A 22,123-nucleotide genomic window follows, 5' to 3' on the forward strand; every position below is an offset into this window, starting at 1 on the left:
GAAACCACATCGCACGACCGCGCAATTGTCAGTTTAAAGCGATGCAGTACCGAATAGCAAAAAGTGGCAAGGTCCTTTAGCTGCATAATGGTCCAGGGCTTAAGTGGTTAATAAGCTGTACAAACTGTATAGCACTTACCTGTTAGTGGCATCTTTTCCTCATCCAGGCGTTCCTGTTTTGCAGGAGGTAATTTTACTGCCTAGGTTGAGAATGTACAGGTATTGTATTGTTAGTTTCTCCCAACTGTTTGCTCTTTGCTACTCATATGCTTGTCATACATGGAACAATAATGGCATATGGTGATCATTTTGATGTTTTTAGCATTATGAATGTTAAAACTAGGTTAATTAATTCGGTAAAAATACTTTTCATTGAATTTAATCAAATCAGTCAGTCCAATAAAAATAACCAAGCTCTTATTTTATTTTTTGCATCATACAATTGTTTTTGAGCAAAAGATTATTTGAAATAATCAAAAATGTGATCAATAATTTAATTCCATTACGTGTATGATCTGAATGAGAGGAGTCTGGTGACTACTGGGTGCAGCCAAAACACACATTTTGAGGGTTTTGCTAAACATTGCTTAGGACTTGTATAACAATTAGGTTAAAATAAATTAAATGGAGATTAATGACTTTGGCACAGCTGCGGTGTTTCCTGGATAGTAAAGCAGTTAACAGATAAATTCAGTTTGTTGCCTGGATATGCGTTCTTATCACTTGGGCAGATCCACTTTAGACAAATCCAGAAGTAAATATTAATACAGCAATGTAATTTTTTGTTTTCCGTTGGATCGACATTATAATCATTATTTTATAGCATTATCCTTTTGATTGAGCCATCTTGCATGAGATATCTGGCCCAGCATCGGCTGTTTGATTAGGTGATGAGGAATTACTGCATTCTGTCATTTGATTTAGCAAATCTAATCCGAAATTAAATACATTTCTAGATTTATTTTTAGTCATTTCAAAGAACAGAATAGTTTATCTGGATGGTTTGGGTTAATATGCACATTTTACAACCCTGAGAAAGGACTATATTCCTCAAATGCATTCCACTTCTGCAGAGAACTACAGTGGATCCGTTCATCACCAAACTGATCTCTTTAGTGATAAAACAGCTTCCAGTTTTTATTGTCAAAGCTTAATAGAACAAGCTAAAGTTCTAAGCCGATTGGCTACCACACACAGCTGCACCAGATTTTGCACTCTCCAGTTATAGTAAATCAACCCCTATGGAATGGGTTAATACTGCGCTGGTCTAAATAAGTGAAATAAATTTGATTTAAATTATAACACAAAATTAATGAAAATAAATGACAAATAATTGCTGCTGCAGCCAAAATGTTAGACGTACATTAAAGGCAATATATAGAAAAAAAGCTGCGCTGCATAAGTGATGAAGCCAAAAAAATAATCAATACCTATTATGATACTAATCACATCAAAGGCTAACATAAGTGATTAATGATCAAAATCAACTTATAAAAAGTGACATGTGCATGCAATAATTGATTCAAAGTGCAATCCGCATGAATATAGTCCCAAGAAAAAATTCAGAAATATCCAAATTCGTGCAAACTTCAAATGCCAGAAAAAGAAAGTGCTGAAAGTGTCCTCAGGGAAATCGTGTCCAAGTAGCAGGAAAAGATGAAAGCCACCACCTCTTATCTATATCCTGCTTACCAGAAAGACTGGATCCCTATACAGAGATCAAATACACATATGGCTCCTCAGCCCAGATGGTAATCGGTCACTCCAGCAAGCAGAAAAATCTTCTGGTCTCAGGACACAATATTGCTTTCCTCTACCTCCACAATACCGCTCTCAACGAATCACCATGAAGACATTAATTCCCAAGGAAAGAAGAATCGACATAGGGCAGTATTGCTAGCATAAGTGTTTAATAAAAAAATCAGTCTCACTTACATTCAGTAGAAAAATAGTAGGCGTTTAGTATATAATAAGCCGGCCGGCTCTCTTGTACCGCTCGCTCCTTCCGGATGGCAATGAGGTACACACTGTAATGGCGTCAGCACGCCGCTCCTCCCTACGCCGTTTCGTCCTATAGCAGACTTCCTCCAGGGGCACGAGCGGCGTGCTGACTCGCCACTACATATTCTCTAGTAACAGTTCAAGGACCGCCCTGTTCTGACGTTCTGTGACCTGGCTGGCGAATCCGCCATCTTTGAATGGGGATCGCTTGCCCTTACTGATTTGCAATGTCAGTATAGTTATAGAGTTTACTTAGTTAGATGTTATTTGATCCGTGGGGCTTAAATGTATTGGAGGATATATAAAAAATGTGGTGGCAATCTTTAAAACCAAAATACAAAAAGCCGATGATCAAAACTTCTCTCTAACGCAAGATTATAATTGTCACAGCGCATCCACACTATTATAGTATGCTTACACCAACATAACGTGAAGCATGTATATGTGACAAAATGTAAATATGTAAATATAAAAAAAGGGTTCTCTTTTAATAATTGAATGTTATAAATAAAATTGGCAATAGGTTGAAAGGTGGTTATCCGCCACTAGATGGCAATATGCTCATCATCAACATTGTCTACATAGAGAATGATGTATCCTTTCTCAAGTTGACATATCAGCTCATCCAAAATAAATTGTAATGAGCATTCTGAATAAAAATTTCCATAATATCTTTAATTAAAATATGTTGAATTAAAAATTAAAAATGAAATTTGACTTTAAACATGATAATTAGCTGTGCGCCGAGGAAATTCACACATAAATATATGTGAATAGAGCACCTCAAAATCTACCATGAAATTAATATATACAACCACATGGATACATATAATATCAAATGGCCATATTAAATAACTAAAAAATAGCTAAAAAAATTATTTAGGAGGACAAAAATTAATGAGGACCTCATAAATAAATTTGTGGTCCGGGTTTACCAGGACGTCAGATCAGGTTCACATAATAATAGTTATCAGCCATTATCAATAAACGCGTTGATATCAGTGTCAACGTTTAACCCGTGTGGGACATATGTTCTGACCCGATAAATCCAGGCCATTTCGAGTCTCGATAGTTCCCTCACTAGAGAGCTACCCCTCCAGTGGGGGTCAAATTTATCTATACCCAGGAAGAGAGTACCTTCCGGGTTTCGATTGTGATATTGGTCGTAATGTTGTGATACTGAATGGTTGGGGAAACCTGACTTGATGTTTGTAATATGCTCCCCCAACCTCACCTGCATAGAGCGTTTGGTTCTTCCTATATACTGTTGCCCACATGGACATTCCAGAAGGTAGACTATGCCCGTTGAACTACAGGTAATAAACGGCTCTATCTTATGTTCGATGGACGTACTAGTTGAAACAAAATTTAGCGTTTTTTTACATTTGCTTCTATTCAAAGTGCAAACTTGGCATCTCCTACATTGATGGTAACCTGTGATACCCCTCTGAAAGAATGATACTTTTTTATTGGGAGGGTCTACCACATTAGGAGCTACTTTGTCCCTCAAAGACGGTACTCCTCTAAAAACTACCCGAGGGTTAACAGGTAAAAAGGTTTTTAGGATCCTGTCACTACCCAATAGATGCCAGTGTCTTTTTAATATTTTTTTGATCATATAATGCTGGGTGGAAAAGGTAGTAATGAAAGGTACTATAGGCCCCACCTGGCTGGTCTTAGGAATAGTTTCCAGCAGCTTAGATCTGTCAGTGCCGGCCACCTCCCTAACTGTCTTTTCCAACATTTCTATGTCATAACCTTTTTCAGACAACCTATCTTTAAGGATATCGGCCTGAATATTAAAGTCCTCAATGGTTGTACAGTTCCTTCTCATTCTAACGATTTGACTTCTGGGGACTGATTTCAACCAATTGGCATGATGGCAGCTCCCCATGGGTATGAATGAGTTTCTGTCTGTCTTTTTAAAATACGTTTTTGTCTTAAGCTGACCCTCCTCGTTTCTTATTGTGAGGTCTAAGAAATTAATCTCTTCTTGACTTGCTTCATATGTAAAACGTATTCCTCTATTGTTAATATTCAGAGCAGAAATAAATTCCTCCAGTTGGGGTCTGGTGCCTGTCCATAAGAGGAGGACGTCATCTATGTATCTAGCCCATAACTTGATGTGGGGGTTCAGGCTACCATAGACGACGTCCTCCTCCCATTTGGCCATGAATAAATTGGCCAGACTCGGCGCGTATTTCGCGCCCATCGCGACACCACGTATTTGCCTATAGTACGTGTGGTTGAACCAAAAATAGTTGTGGTTCGCTGCATACTCGAGGAGCTCAATAAGATAAATTCTATGGTTCAAAGAAAGATCAGAAAGGGTATCCAAATAATATTTGACGGCAGAAATACCCATATCATGTGGGATTATGGTGTATAATGAATTTACATCGGCCGTCACTAACCAGGTGTTCTTATCCGTTTGTATTTGTGATATTATATTGATTACCTGTTTGGTATCCCTCAAATATGAGGGCATTTTACGAACAAGGGGTTGCAGAAAGAAGTCTATATACTTGCCCACCCTGGACGTCACCGAGTCAATGCCACTGACTATTGGGCGTCCAGGGGGGCAAGTAAGACTCTTGTGAATCTTTGGGAGGCAATATAAAATGGGGACCCTTGGATCTCTAGGGATCAGAAAAGACTGTTCCTTTTCATTGAGAATCCCTTGTTCGGAGCCTTGTTTTACCAGTAGCTCTAAAGAGTTTTTATATTGTATAACCGGGTTGCCCAATAAAGGTATATAGGTCTCTTGATCCTCCAATAATTTATTAGTCTCTTGGATATACATGACTCGATCCATTAAAACGATCCCCCCCCCCTTATCAGCTGGACGGATAACTATGTTCTTATTAGAACACAAAGAGTCCAATCCTTCCACTAATCTTTGGTCCATCCTATCATTGGCAACTTTGATAGTTTCCAAGTCCCTTAGTACTACATCCCGAAATACCCTTAATGGTGGTGCCAATGTTCCAGGAGGGTTCCAGGTAGAGGCATTAGCAAGCCCTGAATGGGTCTGGGCCTGAGTATGGGTCTCTACTCGATCTTTCTTTTTCTGGCATTTGAAGTTTGCACGAATTTGGATATTTCTGAATTTTTTCTTGGGACTATATTCATGCGGATTGCACTTTGAATCAATTATTGCATGCACATGTCACTTTTTATAAGTTGATTTTGATCATTAATCACTTATGTTAGCCTTTGATGTGATTAGTATCATAATAGGTATTGATTATTTTTTTGGCTTCATCACTTATGCAGCGCAGCTTTTTTTCTATATATTGCCTTTAATGTACGTCTAACATTTTGGCTGCAGCAGCAATTATTTGTCATTTATTTTCATTAATTTTGTGTTATAATTTAAATCAAATTTATTTCACTTATTTAGACCAGCGCAGTATTAACCCATTCCATTTGCACTTTTTAGATACACCTTACTGCAGCAGGTCAATCACTGAACTGAATAAGTTCATATAACATCACGTTAATTTATACACACCAGTTCGATTTAAAATGGATGTGTTTGAATATAGAGCCTCCAAGGTGGTTAACACTGATGGAGTATTTCAAATGTACAAAGAGGGCGACCTGGGAGGCCTTTTCGTCAGATTAAAGAATTTGATGATTGCTGAAATACACACCCAATGGGATGTGGCTTTTCTGGAGACCTATGTAAAATTAAATATGGTCCCCAGAAGCCTTAGATGGCAGGTTAGCCCTCAAAAAGGGGATTTGGAACTTGAGGAATGGTTCCGGTATTTCAACGAAGCCGGAGTCAATTTCCTTATATTCCTTGTATCCAGGAAAAAGAGCAAATTAGGTAAACTTGATAGTGAGATCAAATCTCTTAAAGATACTATGTCACCCCATAAAGAGAGTGAAGAATACAAGGACAAATCCTCTAATTTGCTTAAAATCCTAGATAAGGAAGAAAAAGAACAGAAAATAAAAAAGCGTAAAAAATATAATAGGGACTTTGGGGACTATCAGGCCAGTTTGGTTTTCGAGTGGCAAAAAAAATTAATGGCAGATGAACAAACTGATACCCACTCTAGAATGGAAGCCATTGTACAAGGGGATGACATTCCTTCAGAGATTACAACTGTCCCATATAATTCCTGGGTACGCAATGAAACAGGAAAAACCCCCAAAAAATCAAATAAAATTGGTAAAAAAGGTAAAAAAGGATCTCACCAATCCCCAAGTAGAGCATTAGGCCCTGCAACTAATTACCAACAACAGGGACAAAATTCTGGTCGAACAAAAATGTCACAAGCAAACAATGGGGGTTATACCGACCGGAACAATGGGTTGCAACACTCAGGTCAATACCAACAACATAAAGATTCGCCTAGAAGGGAAAGAGGCACTGCAAGAAACCATAATGATAATTATTACTATGGGTCACAACCAGAACAGAGAATTTACCATAACAATCGGCACTATTCTGATAGGGGAAGGGATGACTATGAATACGATAGCGAAACGGATACGAGGAACCGTTTTTTCCCCTTAAGAGATAGAGATGGACCGAGAACATATGGAATTGATGATTATGAAAAGGCTAGTCAGGTTCAAGAACTATACAGACAAGGCCCATCAAGAGCCTTTCCGTCAGGGCAGCATGTAAATACCTCTGGGGAAAATTGGGGTTTTCCCAGGCCAAACCAAGGCATAAAAAGGCAGGTAGAAGGCAAAGAGGGTGCAGAGGGGGGGGGAAGCCCAAAAAAAGCGAGAATGTGAGTGACGCAGGCATTTATAATTTGAGTTCTCATGTTCTGACTCAACCAGAAATATGTTTGCTCAATAAAGGACTCAAATTTGCGCCCCCAAGAAAATTAAACAAATTTCAAACATACATGGATATACACCAGTATGTGAGACGAGTAAATATCAAACGATATTTTGCAGGTCTATCCATTCCAGATCGAGTAGAGACCCATACTCAGGCCCAGACCCATTCAGGGCTTGCTAATGCCTCTACCTGGAACCCTCCTGGAACATTGGCACCACCATTAAGGGTATTTCGGGATGTAGTACTAAGGGACTTGGAAACTATCAAAGTTGCCAATGATAGGATGGACCAAAGATTAGTGGAAGGATTGGACTCTTTGTGTTCTAATAAGAACATAGTTATCCGTCCAGCTGATAAGGGGGGGGGGATCGTTTTAATGGATCGAGTCATGTATATCCAAGAGACTAATAAATTATTGGAGGATCAAGAGACCTATATACCTTTATTGGGCAACCCGGTTATACAATATAAAAACTCTTTAGAGCTACTGGTAAAACAAGGCTCCGAACAAGGGATTCTCAATGAAAAGGAACAGTCTTTTCTGATCCCTAGAGCTCCAAGGGTCCCCATTTTATATTGCCTCCCAAAGATTCACAAGAGTCTTACTTGCCCCCCTGGACGCCCAATAGTCAGTGGCATTGACTCGGTGACGTCCAGGGTGGGCAAGTATATAGACTTCTTTCTGCAACCCCTTGTTCGTAAAATGCCCTCATATTTGAGGGATACCAAACAGGTAATCAATATAATATCACAAATACAAACGGATAAGAACACCTGGTTAGTGACGGCCGATGTAAATTCATTATACACCATAATCCCACATGATATGGGTATTTCTGCCGTCAAATATTATTTGGATACCCTTTCTGATCTTTCTTTGAACCATAGAATTTATCTTATTGAGCTCCTCGAGTATGCAGCGAACCACAACTATTTTTGGTTCAACCACACGTACTATAGGCAAATACGTGGTGTCGCGATGGGCGCGAAATACGCGCCGAGTCTGGCCAATTTATTCATGGCCAAATGGGAGGAGGACGTCGTCTATGGTAGCCTGAACCCCCACATCAAGTTATGGGCTAGATACATAGATGACGTCCTCCTCTTATGGACAGGCACCAGACCCCAACTGGAGGAATTTATTTCTGCTCTGAATATTAACAATAGAGGAATACGTTTTACATATGAAGCAAGTCAAGAAGAGATTAATTTCTTAGACCTCACAATAAGAAACGAGGAGGGTCAGCTTAAGACAAAAACGTATTTTAAAAAGACAGACAGAAACTCATTCATACCCATGGGGAGCTGCCATCATGCCAATTGGTTGAAATCAGTCCCCAGAAGTCAAATCGTTAGAATGAGAAGGAACTGTACAACCATTGAGGACTTTAATATTCAGGCCGATATCCTTAAAGATAGGTTGTCTGAAAAAGGTTATGACATAGAAATGTTGGAAAAGACAGTTAGGGAGGTGGCCGGCACTGACAGATCTAAGCTGCTGGAAACTATTCCTAAGACCAGCCAGGTGGGGCCTATAGTACCTTTCATTACTACCTTTTCCACCCAGCATTATATGATCAAAAAAATATTAAAAAGACACTGGCATCTATTGGGTAGTGACAGGATCCTAAAAACCTTTTTACCTGTTAACCCTCGGGTAGTTTTTAGAGGAGTACCGTCTTTGAGGGACAAAGTAGCTCCTAATGTGGTAGACCCTCCCAATAAAAAAGTATCATTCTTTCAGAGGGGTATCACAGGTTACCATCAATGTAGGAGATGCCAAGTTTGCACTTTGAATAGAAGCAAATGTAAAAAAACGCTAAATTTTGTTTCAACTAGTACGTCCATCGAACATAAGATAGAGCCGTTTATTACCTGTAGTTCAACGGGCATAGTCTACCTTCTGGAATGTCCATGTGGGCAACAGTATATAGGAAGAACCAAACGCTCTATGCAGGTGAGGTTGGGGGAGCATATTACAAACATCAAGTCAGGTTTCCCCAACCATTCAGTATCACAACATTACGACCAATATCACAATCGAAACCCGGAAGGTACTCTCTTCCTGGGTATAGATAAATTTGACCCCCACTGGAGGGGTAGCTCTCTAGTGAGGGAACTATCGAGACTCGAAATGGCCTGGATTTATCGGGTCAGAACATATGTCCCACACGGGTTAAACGTTGACACTGATATCAACGCGTTTATTGATAATGGCTGATAACTATTATTATGTGAACCTGATCTGACGTCCTGGTAAACCCGGACCACAAATTTATTTATGAGGTCCTCATTAATTTTTGTCCTCCTAAATAATTTTTTTAGCTATTTTTTAGTTATTTAATATGGCCATTTGATATTATATGTATCCATGTGGTTGTATATATTAATTTCATGGTAGATTTTGAGGTGCTCTATTCACATATATTTATGTGTGAATTTCCTCGGCGCACAGCTAATTATCATGTTTAAAGTCAAATTTCATTTTTAATTTTTAATTCAACATATTTTAATTAAAGATATTATTTTTTATTTTTTATTCAGAATGCTCATTACAATTTATTTTGGATGAGCTGATATGTCAACTTGAGAAAGGATACATCATTCTCTATGTAGACAATGTTGATGATGAGCATATTGCCATCTAGTGGCGGATAACCACCTTTCAACCTATTGCCAATTTTATTTATAACATTCAATTATTAAAAGAGAACCCTTTTTTTATATTTACATATTTACATTTTGTCACATATACATGCTTCACGTTATGTTGGTGTAAGCATACTATAATAGTGTGGATGCGCTGTGACAATTATAATCTTGCGTTAGAGAGAAGTTTTGATCATCGGCTTTTTGTATTTTGGTTTTAAAGATTGCCACCACATTTTTTATATATCCTCCAATACATTTAAGCCCCACGGATCAAATAACATCTAACTAAGTAAACTCTATAACTATACTGACATTGCAAATCAGTAAGGGCAAGCGATCCCCATTCAAAGATGGCGGATTCGCCAGCCAGGTCACAGAACGTCAGAACAGGGCGGTCCTTGAACTGTTACTAGAGAATATGTAGTGGCGAGTCAGCACGCCGCTCGTGCCCCTGGAGGAAGTCTGCTATAGGACGAAACGGCGTAGGGAGGAGCGGCGTGCTGACGCCATTACAGTGTGTACCTCATTGCCATCCGGAAGGAGCGAGCGGTACAAGAGAGCCGGCCGGCTTATTATATACTAAACGCCTACTATTTTTCTACTGAATGTAAGTGAGACTGATTTTTTTATTAAACACTTATGCTAGCAATACTGCCCTATGTCGATTCTTCTTTCCTTGGGAATTAATGTCTTCATGGTGATTCGTTGAGAGCGGTATTGTGGAGGTAGAGGAAAGCAATATTGTGTCCTGAGACCAGAAGATTTTTCTGCTTGCTGGAGTGACCGATTACCATCTGGGCTGAGGAGCCATATGTGTATTTGATCTCTGTATAGGGATCCAGTCTTTCTGGTAAGCAGGATATAGATAAGAGGTGGTGGCTTTCATCTTTTCCTGCTACTTGGACACGATTTCCCTGAGGACACTTTCAGCACTTTCTTTTTCTGGCATTTGAAGTTTGCACGAATTTGGATATTTCTGAATTTTTTCTTGGGACTATATTCATGCGGATTGCACTTTGAATCAATTATTGCATGCACATGTCACTTTTTATAAGTTGATTTTGATCATTAATCACTTATGTTAGCCTTTGATGTGATTAGTATCATAATAGGTATTGATTATTTTTTTGGCTTCATCACTTATGCAGCGCAGCTTTTTTTCTATAAATCAACCCCTATGCCTGCTCCGGATTTGTATCATTGCTGATATGAGGAGATCAGTACAACACACAGGGTCATTTTCCTTACCTTTGCCTTTAATAAAGTTCCAACCACAATTAGCATTTTTTAAATGTATGTCCTTTAATCCTGCGTTTTTATAATATAAATCTGGTCACTTACTATTTTACAATCCGCCGCCGATCCGCATGTCCACACCGTTGTCATTTTGCTTGTGGGCATTGTGAAGCCTACAAGCACTTAGGGCCAGATTCACGTAGAATCGCGGCGGCGTAACGTATCGTAGATACGTTACACCGCCGCAAGTTTTCATCGCAAGTGCCCGATTCACAAAGCACTTGCGATGAAAACTACGCCCGCGGCCTCCGGCGCAAGGCAGGCCAATTCAAATGGGCGTGTGCCATTTAACCTCTTGACCACTGGGCACTTAAACCCCCTTCCTCACCAGACCAATTTTCAGCTTTCGGTGCTCTCACAATTTGAATGACAATAACTCAGTCATACAACATTGTGCCCATCTGAAATTTTTGTCCTTTTTTCCCCACAAATAGAGCTTTCTTTTGGTGGTATTTGATCACCTCTGGGTTTTTTATTTTTTGCGCTATAAAAGAAAAAACACTGAAAATTCTGTAAAAATAAAAAAAAAATCCTGTTTCTGTCATATTAGCAGGTATTGCGGAGTATTGGGGGTATTGCAGAGTGTGGGGGGTATTGCAGAGTGTGGGGGGTATTGCAGAGTATTGATGGTACTGCAGAGTATTGCGCAGGGAGGGATGGATGGATCTGTGACTGCATTTGTCACAGATCCATCCCACAGCAGCTGCTGACACCCCGCGCTCCCCCCCCTCCTCTCACACTGTACCGATCGGTACAGAGAGGAGAGGGAGGAACCGGCGTCATGACATGACGCCGGTTTGTTTACAAGTGATCGCTCCGTCATTTGACGGAGCGATCACGTGGTAAACCGCCGCTATCAGCGGCGATTTACCGCGATCTGTGATGCGCCGGGTCTTCTAGACCCGGCGCTCACAGATGATTCTGGGAGCGCGCCGCAGGGGGCGCGCGAGTGAAGGATTCTGGGAGGACGTCCCAGGGACGTCGTCCCGGAATAACTCAACCGCTCTGTAGACGTCTTTTGTCTATGGAGCGGTTGGGAAGAGGTTAAATTATGCGCGCTCCCGTGCCGGACCTACTGCGCATGCTCCGTTTCCTAACTCCCGCCGTGCTTTGCGCGCCGTGACGTCATTTTTTCGAACGGCGGCGCGCGTAGCGTACTTCCGTATTCCCGGACGTGTTACGCAAACGACGTTAAATTTTAAATTTCGACGCGGGAACGACGGCCATACTTTAGACAGCAATACGTTTGCTGACTAAAGTTAGGGCACCTAAAACGACGACTAACTTTGCGACGGGAAACTAGACTAGCGGCGACGTAGCGAACGCGAAAATCCGTCGGGGATCCGCCGTAACTCCTAATTTGCATACCCGACGCTGGTTTACGACGCAAACTCCCCCCAGCGGCGGCCGCGGTACTGCATCCTAAGATCCGACAGTGTAAAACTATTACACCTGTCGGATCTTCTGGCTATCTATGCGTAACTGATTCTATGAATCAGTCGCATAGATAGAAACAGGGATACGACGGTGTATCAGGAGAAACGCCGTCGTATCCCTTTTGTGAATCTGGCCCTTACTTCCTGGAAGTCTTGGATGGGGAGTGATAATTGGGTAGCGCACTGCATCCTGGGAAATGATGACACACATTTCCCAGGAGCATTAGAGGGAGATGATGTCAGAATCCTAGGTGATTTCAAAGGCAGATTTCGTGGGACTGCATAGCAACAGGCATTTCCAGATGAGTAAAAAAAATATATATAATTTTTTTTTTTACTTTTTTAGGTCTAATGAGCACAATAATGAAAAAACTAAATTGGGATGGAAACTCCACTTTAACAAGTCAGCATGAATAAATAACTGATGTGTCATATTATAGAGCAATAATATGATTATATATATATATATATATATATATTACTTTCTGTTAATAATAAACAAAAAGCAGATCTCCCCCAAGAAACAGCGCCTAGACTGACGTGAGGCCAATTTACTCAACACAAATTAATTAGGGCCCAACCTAGTACCAAGTCTATTATACTGGTCATACATTATACAATTTTCCTTTAGATTTTAGAGGTCAAACCTAAACAATTTCAATTTGTATGAAATTGCATTTTAGTCTAAATATGAGATATGAGGTCTTTTTGACCCCAGATCTCATTATTTAAGAGGACCTGTCATGCTTTTTTCAATTACAAGGGATATTTCCATTCCTTGTAATAGGAATAAAAGTGACCCGTCCCGACGAGCTTGTGCACAGAAGCGAGCACATATGTGAGCAGCGCCCGCATATGAAAACAGTGTTCAAACCACACGTGAGTTATGGACAAGATCGTTGGAGCGAGAGCAATAATTCTAGCCATAGACTTCCTCTGTGACTCAAAACATGCAACCTGTAGAGTTTTGCCTATGGAGATTTTTAAGGGTAAAAGTTTGTCGTCTTTCTACGAGTGGGCGCAATTTTGAAGCGTGACATGTTGGGTATCAATTAACTCAGCGTAACATTATTTTTCACAATATAAATAAAAATTGGGCTAACTTTACTGTTGTATAATTTTTTAAGTAAAAAAAGTGCGCTTGTAAGACTGACGCAAATACGGTGTGGCAAAAAGTATTGCAATGACCGCCATTTTATTCTCAAGGGTGTTAGAAAAATATATATATTAGGCTTCTTTCACACTATAGATTGTATGTCCGTTTTATAATATCCGTATTACACCTATTAACGGACGTTTATTAACGGATTTAATAACGGATACATACGGATAAATATTTTACCATTCTTCCTTTATTGAAAACGGATAATGTTTATCCGTATATATCCGTATACATCCGTTATATCATTCCTTTCTAACGTCCGTTAATAAAAACCATTTCACCCTTTCTTGAAGTCCAGCTCCAGAAGTCTTTACTGAGCATGCTCAGTAAAATTAACGTCCGTTAACATAACGGACATTTACGGAGACATTTACTAACGTCCGTGCGCCATAGACTTCAATGTTAAAATATAACGGACGTTAATATATCCGTTAATTGCAACGGACAAAAAATGGACAAAAAATAGTGCAAGACCCGTCACATATTCCGTTATAACTAACGTCCGTACGTTATAACGGACTATTACGGATCTTTACGGAACATAAAAAGATCTCATAGACTTTAATGATATTTTATAAAGGACGTATAACTTCCGTTTTTTAACATTATCTGACGGATTTTAATACGGATTATTAAAACGGATTTATTTTGTAGTGTGAAAAGGGCCTAATGTTTGGGGGTTCTAAGTAATTTTCTAGCAAAAAAAATGTTTATATTGTGTAAACACCGGATCTCAGAAAGTGATAAAATAAAAAAAGTGATAAATAAAAAAAAGCAGATCTCCCCCAATTAACAGCACCTAGACTGACAGTGAGGCCAATTTACTCAACACAAAGTAATTAGGGCCCAACCTAGTATCAAGTCTGTTCATACATTATACAATTTCCCTTTAGATTTACCAAAACCATATATTATGAGGTCAAATCTAAACATTTTTAATTTGTATGCAAATCGGGCATTACATAGGCCAGCTTTAGTTATTCATAAATCCAAATCAAACAAAGGAAATGCAGACTTTAAAAGTAATAAAGAGGCAACAATTCTGTTAAATTCAAACATTTATTAATAAGATAAAAAAATTATAACTAATATAATAACGAAAATCTATTCCAAAAAGGAGGAACGCCTGATGCCAACAATACCATAGTGCAGTGATGGCGAACCTCGGCACCCCAGATGTTTTGGAACTACATTTCCCATGATGCTCAACTACACTGCAGAGTGCATGAGCATCATGGGAAATGTAGTTCCAAAACATCTGGGGTGCCAAGGTTCACCATTACTGCCATAGTGAGTTTCCATAGCTTTTTAGATTACTCAAAATATAGATGGGGTCATAACCACTGGCGGAGCCATCCTTCTGATAAAACACTGTTTTTTATGATAATTTAGACCCCTTTCACACTGGAACGGTTTTAAGGCGTTTTAGCGGTAGAAATAGCGCCTCCCATTAATTTCAGTGAGACTTTTCACACTGGGGCGGTGCACTTGCGCGACGTTAGGAAAAGTTCATCTTTGGGGCGGTTTGGGAGCGCTCTATTTAGTTCTTCCAAAATGCCCTGCCCATTGAAATTAATGGGCAGTGCTTCCAAAGTGCCTCAGAAGCGATGCAACACGGGGCGCTTTTGACCCATTCTTTGGGGTTAAAAGCGTGTCGCTTAAACATTGCTAAGGCACTGCTAACGTGGCCGCGGCCCCAGTGTGAAAGGTGTGTTAGTGTTTTATCACTCCATTCTTGGGAACTGCATGTGGAAGTGTGGAATGCTCACATCTATACATCATTAATAGAACTTCAGTCGTAGAAAACAGTCAGCCATGTATGACCGGTAAACCGCAGACAAGAATCTGAATAATTTCATAGCACAGAATAAAATGAAAGGCCCTTTGCTATGATGGCCCATTCACACTTGTGTGTTGTGGCAATGTATGCTAAAATGCACATTACCACATTACTAAAATGCACATTACCACAATGCATCTAACCATTGTGTGGTGCCATTCAATTTGAACGCCCCCCAATAGGTTCTAAAGTAGAGCAGAACAGAGGAAATTCAATAAAACCCTATCTGCAGGTGATATGGCCCTGTAAAATGGCCTCTGCCAGATAAAAAAAAAATCCCTACCCATTTTAGTAGCTTTGTCGACACCTGCAGCACATTCTGGTAGCTGTTAATTGTGTCACTTTTACAATAATGGCACAATTATGGAGCCAAATTCAAAATTAATTACCTCCAGTTCCTAGATAACGCAACTAGAGCCAATTGGGACCAACTGTAAGTTGAGATACAGAGACAGGCTGTGTAGCAAGTGACATGTGTGCCACCGCTACCTCCTCCCCACCTTTCACTGGTTGTTAAGGATGTAGAGCTGACAGCCTCCTAGCAACCAGTGACACTGACAGTGGGCAAAGCCCGATGGAGGAAGCTGAGGGACTAGTTCCCTATAAGTTCCACTCTCCGACAACAGGAAGCTTTTATTGCTAATAGCAGGCTGTGTATTCACTATGCATCCTCCCACTGCCTGCTGTCAATCACAAGGAGAGTGGACCTGATGGGGAACTAGCGTCTCTTAATCCCCATCAGGCTCCAGCCACAAAATTGTCGGGCCATTGGGCCATCTGTGCAGTGGATGCCGCAGCAGGAGTAAGATCAGCTGTGTTTGTATGGATACTCCAGCTCTTAGTGTGCTTCATGTACCTATTTATATCAGGTACATGAATCTGTTGCCTGTATTGAAATGTCATGTGGAGGCTCGCTGGAATTCTAAAGAGCATCATAGACACTTTATGAATTCCCCTGAATGCAAATTTTGTGCATTGTGTTGATTTGTTAAAAGGTCATGCATAATTGTTTTATTCATTGTGATGTGCTGGTAGCCCATTTATTTTGAATGGGCCCTTAAAGCGGATGTTCCACCCCAAAAATATATTAAAAGCCAGCAGCTACAAATACTGCAGCTGCTGACTTTTAATATAAGGACACTTACCTGTCCTGGAGTCCAGCGCCGTCCGCAGCAGGGCACGAGCGATCGCTCGTCACCCTGCTGCTCCCCCCTCCATCCACGGTGAGGGAACCAGGAAGTGAAGCGCTGCGGCTTCACTGCCCGGTTCCCTACGGCGCATGCGGGAGCCGCGCCCGCCGATTGGCTCCCGCTGTGTGCTGGGAGCCGAGTGTTCCCAGCACACAACAGGGGGGGGCGACGGGATGTGACGGAATGCCCATCTTTTGCCCGTGAGTGTCTTTAGACAGGTATCTGCACCCCCCTCCCCCCTGAAAGGTGTCAAATGTGACACCGGAGGGGGGAGGGTTCCGATCAGCGGGACCCCACTTTAGGGTGGAGAACCGCTTTAATGTTCTGTTGCAAACTAACGGGGAAAAAAAAAAGCTTTCAGATTACACTTTAAAATGACAGCCAATTGGGTACCATGAGCAACAAAGGCGCATTCATAAGGTCCAGTACAGTTTTGCAGCCATTCTTTTCCTCGTTCTTAGTAGCAGTCGGCATCTTGCTCCTCTCCACCACACACAGTGGCTTTGATATCCTGCAAAAGGGACAGGGGGGATTCCTGAAGATAGTCACTACTCTTTGATAAGGAACACTTCATACCATCCAAATCGATTCTTTCCAATACATCAGTCACCCAGTTAGTGTCCAGCTCTTTGCTCTCATTACCTGCACGGGCTGCACTGTGGAGATGTTTCAGCGTACATTCTAGCCAATCTGTCCTATGAAGCTCCGAGGGAACACCTCTCCCCTCACACAGAGACGGCTTTACAGACAGCAGAATGTCACAGGCTTTTAGTGCCACGGGTCTGTCACAGTCACACAGACAGCTCAGTACAAACTGGAAGAGGGCTACGTGTTCACATCTTAACAAAGCATCTTCTATGGGGAGCGTCCCTTTGTTACAAGGTAAGCTTGCTGTGTATGGGCAGCTCTGATAGTTGCTCATTTCAAGTGCCTGAGTTATGTAGTCATTGGCCAGATCCAGCGCATTCACCTTCACTTCCCAATCCAAGTCACCGAGCGTCACTTCCAATACGCGAGACACAAGCGACTCTGTGTCATGGATCTCTGCCATGTGACCTTTTATTAGCCAGTCGGTGAAGACCTTTACCACAGCCCTCCTGGGGAATCCTTCAGTGTCCTGACATAAAATGTCCATTAAGGTTGGCACCAGGTTCTGTCAAGGGAATAAAAAAGGAAATTATTCAAGACTGTTCATATAAGCACTAGTAAATGCATGCAGCTCATGTACATAATATTGGGAGTGTAGTTGTTTTGTCAGTGAGAGAGCTTTGCATAGGAGAATGGCAGAGGACGACGATGGAGACCAATACGCAGGCGCAGAGACTGAAGAGTGATCAGCAATGGGGGAATTAAGGAGAATAGACACCAACAAAAGAACAGTTTCTGCTGGGTTTACTGACAGTTTATAATATAAAAAAAATATTCCTCCTATTCCCAGCAAGTCATTTATAAAAAAAAAAAAAAACTCTTTACCACCCGAGGTTGCTACTACCTTTTGAAAAAAAATTCTCATTATGGCAAACCATTCCAGACTCGTATTCGATAAGACCAGTGTGGTTAGTTATATAAAAAGATTGTAAACCTTCGTGTTTTTTCACCTTAATGCATCCTATGCATTAAGGTGAAAAAACACCTTGCAGTGTCCGGCCCCCAGACCCCCCCATTTTACTTACCTGAGCCCCGAATTTCCATGGGTGCAATCCCACGCGCTCTCTCCGCGGCTTCTCTTTGGGAGAGAGCTTCCCAGAGGGGGTTATCTAATTCAGGGAGGAGCCTCGAGAGCCGCCATGGGACCCCAGAACAGGACATGTTTGTTTTTTGTTATTTTTTAAAAAAGGGGAACTTTACTATCACTTTTTAATTGCTGAACTAGGAAGAATACTTTCTTAGAGAAATTGTCACTTTGCCCACCATCACCTTGCATCAAAATAACAACCTGGGGAATTTGCCAAGAGACAGAAATTGCCACTCCAGGCAGGTCCTACTTGGTTGCAATCTTCCTCTAGGAACCGAGGTTGCTGGCAATGCACATGGCAATTAGGAACAAAAGATAATTAGGACAGCCGCACTCCAATCCAACGTAGCTTTATTGTAAAAAAAAAACGGAAACAGGCACTACAAGTCACATCAACGAAACCTAGGATAGCTGGCGCGTTTCACACTAACTCAGTGTTTACTCATAGCTATAAGTAAACACTAAGTTAGTGTAAAATGCGTCAGCTATCCTAGGTTTCGTTGCTGTGACTTGTAGTGCCCGTTTTCATTTTTTACAATAAAGCTACGTTGGATTGGAGTGCGGCTGTCCTAATTATCTTTTATTGGGAATTTTCCAAGACTGGAGCGGACGTGCATGGCAACCGATCAGTTTTAATAGTTTTTATTGTTTTTGCAAAACAAGTAAAAAAGATCATTTAATGGACAGCGAACAATCCTTGTCTGCTCCAAGCATGTACCGGAGAAACATACAAATGCAAGGCTTGGTAGAAACTTATGGGCACCATAGGTAAGGTCTGCCGTAGGGCCCTTTAACATACCTTAACTTGTATCTAAGGAAGACATTAGCTTATTATAAACTACTGGTAAAGTATTAAAATAACAAAAACGCAAGATGGTTAGCATCTGGTTAACCACCCAAAAGAAGCATATATAAATGAAAGATCATGGACACGTGGATATATATCATTACTATAGCTTAATCACAATGAAATAGTATTGATAGCAATAATGCCTTACTCATATTGTGCTATTTTGTTAGTTAAGGCTCTTGCAACTATGAAACATTGCATCTGTCCTGTATGAAGGACCTCATTCCCCAAAATATGCCCAGAACGATCTGGGTTGCAAAAACACAATGCCAAGGTTGACAAAGGACAGTGAGAGGAGAAGAAGGAAGCAGAATAACGGGAAGGAAAATCCACCTGGGAACCTCCCATCGGTCACCTAGAAAAATAGCTCTATGTATTAGGGACCTGCAAGTAGGCAAGTCAGGGGGACCATATTTTATCAAAAAGGGATTGTTTGTCCCATGGAACACTCACTATCTTTTTGTTGAACATGATCCACGTAAGTTTGCGTGTCATCAATGCTATGTCTATAACAGGGCTTTTTCATGCTGTGGCAATGGCAATTTTTGCCGCTAGGAACATAAAATGTATCAGTGTCTGGGTATGTCGAGGTGCGTTTTTTCACTGGTTTGTTCAGTAGGGCGACCCTAGCGTCCGTGACGATGTTAACCATTGTGACTGAAAATATGAAACAATGAAGAAGCTGCGAATCTTGGGGCATGTCCACCATATGTGCAGTGGTGTACCCGCCTGGCCACAACCCCTGAAACAGGAGGGTGAAGCTCCCGGATACATGTTAGACAGGCGCTCTGGCATGTACCATTCAGCATATACTTTGTATTCTGCCTCAATCAGGGCAACATTATCGATACCTTTGTTGATTCCTGAACTCCATTTCTGCCAGTCCAGATCCCTCTCCCACACCACCTGGTAAGATAATCTCAACTTTCATTTTTAAAGCTTAACTGAACATGCTAAAGTTAGAAATGGCTTGGATATTACGCACAGATTGCCTGTCCCAGTTTTAGTAAATTCCAACCCCCCTAGTAAGGCCCTACAGCAAGTGTCTCCAAGCTTTCTAAACAAAGGGCCAGTTTACTGTCAGTGGATTTTCAGTGCAACCCCATCAGCGTTGCCAGTCAGTTACAGTGATGCATTTCAGTGCCTCTCCATCAGTGCAGCCTCATCAGTGAAGGAGAAAAATTTATTATTTACAACATTTTGTAACAGAAACTAATTGAATTAAACCCAGTGGTGATTAAATACCGCCAAAAGAAAGCTCTATCGATCTCCAAAAAAGAAAAAAAAAGAAAAAAAAATGAAGTTTGGGTACAGCAGCACATACCCACACAATTGTCAAAGTGTGACAGTGCTGAAAATTGGCCTGGACAGGAAGGGGGTAAAGGTGCCCAGCATTTAAGTGGTTAAACAACTGTCAGGATACAAATAATATCCAGAGACACTTACTTCTTTCTTCAAAGCTTCAATGGACAAGATACTGCTGAAGGCAGGTGTGGGGTTAACATAAGCAATCTTGGCTATTTGCCCCATGCAGGTCACGGCACTTGCTCGCACATAACTTTCTGGATCCTTGATAAGGTCTACAGCCAGCTGCAGAAGTCCAGAAGAACTCAAAGCCCGAAGAACATCTCCATCCTCTAAAAAAAAACACAACACAATGTCACAGAATCTTAAATTACCACTTGAAATGTTGTACAGGACAGACTGCATTTCTGAACTTTACAGTGCCTCTGCTGTTCCCTAAATTTTGTATATTTGATTTATTTATTTTTGTTTGTTATACACGACAAAGGATTACCAAAGCACAAAAGGGAAGTCACTGCTGTAATGACTTATTCAAACTCTCTAAAAACAAAAATTAATTGCTATTTAAGACCCATTTCACGCCAAGGCCGTTTTCAAGCATTTTAGCGCTAGAAATAGCGCATAAAAACTGCCTCCCATTCATTGCAATGTGTGCTTTCACACTCGGGCGGTGCACTTGCGGGACGTTAGAAAAAGTCATGCAAACAGCATCTTTGGGGCTGATTGTGAGCGCTATAAATTGCACTCCCAAAACACCCCTGCCCATTGAACTGAGGACCTTAAAAAAAAAAGTCCCTGCTTGCACCCGAAAAGCGCTGCTAAAGCAACGCAAAAAGGACGGACGCTTTAGCAGCGCTGTAGTGTGCAAGTGGCCTAAAGGATAAGTTCACCTTTAGGTTACATCCGTATTTAGGGTGTAACATCTTGAGCATCCACCGCCTCACCCGCCGATCTGCCTCCTTTCTGTGACAGTGATTCTCCCTGCACCCACGTCACAATATAAAAACAGCGCTATCATGTGAGGCTTCGCCCACACAGCAGCTTCAATCATTCAGGGCCAGATTATACCAGAAGCAGTTCCGTGCGCATTTTTTCTGCACTAAAAATGCATGCACAGTGTTTTCCATGCATTCCAATGGCGCTAGTTCACACCATGCAGTCAGTTTCCGGTGCAGAAACTGACCAGAACTGTCTGCATTGGTGCAGAAAAAACAGAACTGCACGACACTGCATCTGGTGTGAACTGGCCCTCAAAGAGTTCTGTGAATGAACGAACTACAACTATCATCAGCCATTGCAGCTGGTGGCTTGTAGTTCTCAAAGAACTGTGAGGGCGCTGGTGAGTGATCTCGTAGTCCATCGAGCTTCCTGAAAGTCTGAACCTGCCTGTCCATATCAGAGGTGCGTGCAGACAGTGTACTGAGAGTCTGCAAAGAGCCTGACATTGCACCCACAATCTGCTGATAGCAGAGGAGATATAAATGGCCATGCATATGTTTACTTACAATCACTCTACTCCAAAAGAGTGAGAGCGCCCAGGAACCACTATGGGCGGCAGTAGCGGGACAGGAGCAGGTCTTCTCAGTACCATAAAAGTGACCTGCCCAGATCACTTTTACTTAACAGATGATCGCTGGCTGTAAAAAAAGGACACCAAGCTCATGGCTGCTGCTGAGAGGCCTAATATATGCGTACAACGGTCAGACAGTGGTTAAACTAACCCTTTAACCCTAATGCCTCTTACACATGACCAGTTTTTCCATCGGGAAAACTGCCATGACAGCTTTTGGCCAGGAAAACTGGCTGTGTGGAATCCCCACGGGAAAAATGAATGTTCTCTTTTTTC

At 41.3% G+C, this 22,123-nt stretch overlaps 1 protein-coding gene across 1 annotated transcript in view; it reads right to left on the reverse strand.

The window, feature by feature from the left end:
- Positions 1-16,671: 16,671 nt before the first annotated feature.
- Positions 16,672-22,123, reverse strand: part of BRAT1 (BRCA1 associated ATM activator 1) — a 29,109-nt gene continuing 23,657 nt past the window's right edge. Inside the window, exons 13-14 of the mRNA XM_040356668.1 lie at positions 20,419-20,609; positions 16,672-17,540 (exon numbers count right to left, since the gene is read on the reverse strand). Of these exons, the coding sequence (XP_040212602.1) occupies positions 16,845-17,540; positions 20,419-20,609 (887 nt within the window). The 3' untranslated portion in view covers positions 16,672-16,844. The remainder of the gene's footprint in view (positions 17,541-20,418; positions 20,610-22,123) is intronic.

This window comes from Rana temporaria, chromosome 6 (genome assembly GCF_905171775.1).
Source record: "Rana temporaria chromosome 6, aRanTem1.1, whole genome shotgun sequence".
Taxonomy (NCBI): domain Eukaryota; kingdom Metazoa; phylum Chordata; class Amphibia; order Anura; family Ranidae; genus Rana; species Rana temporaria.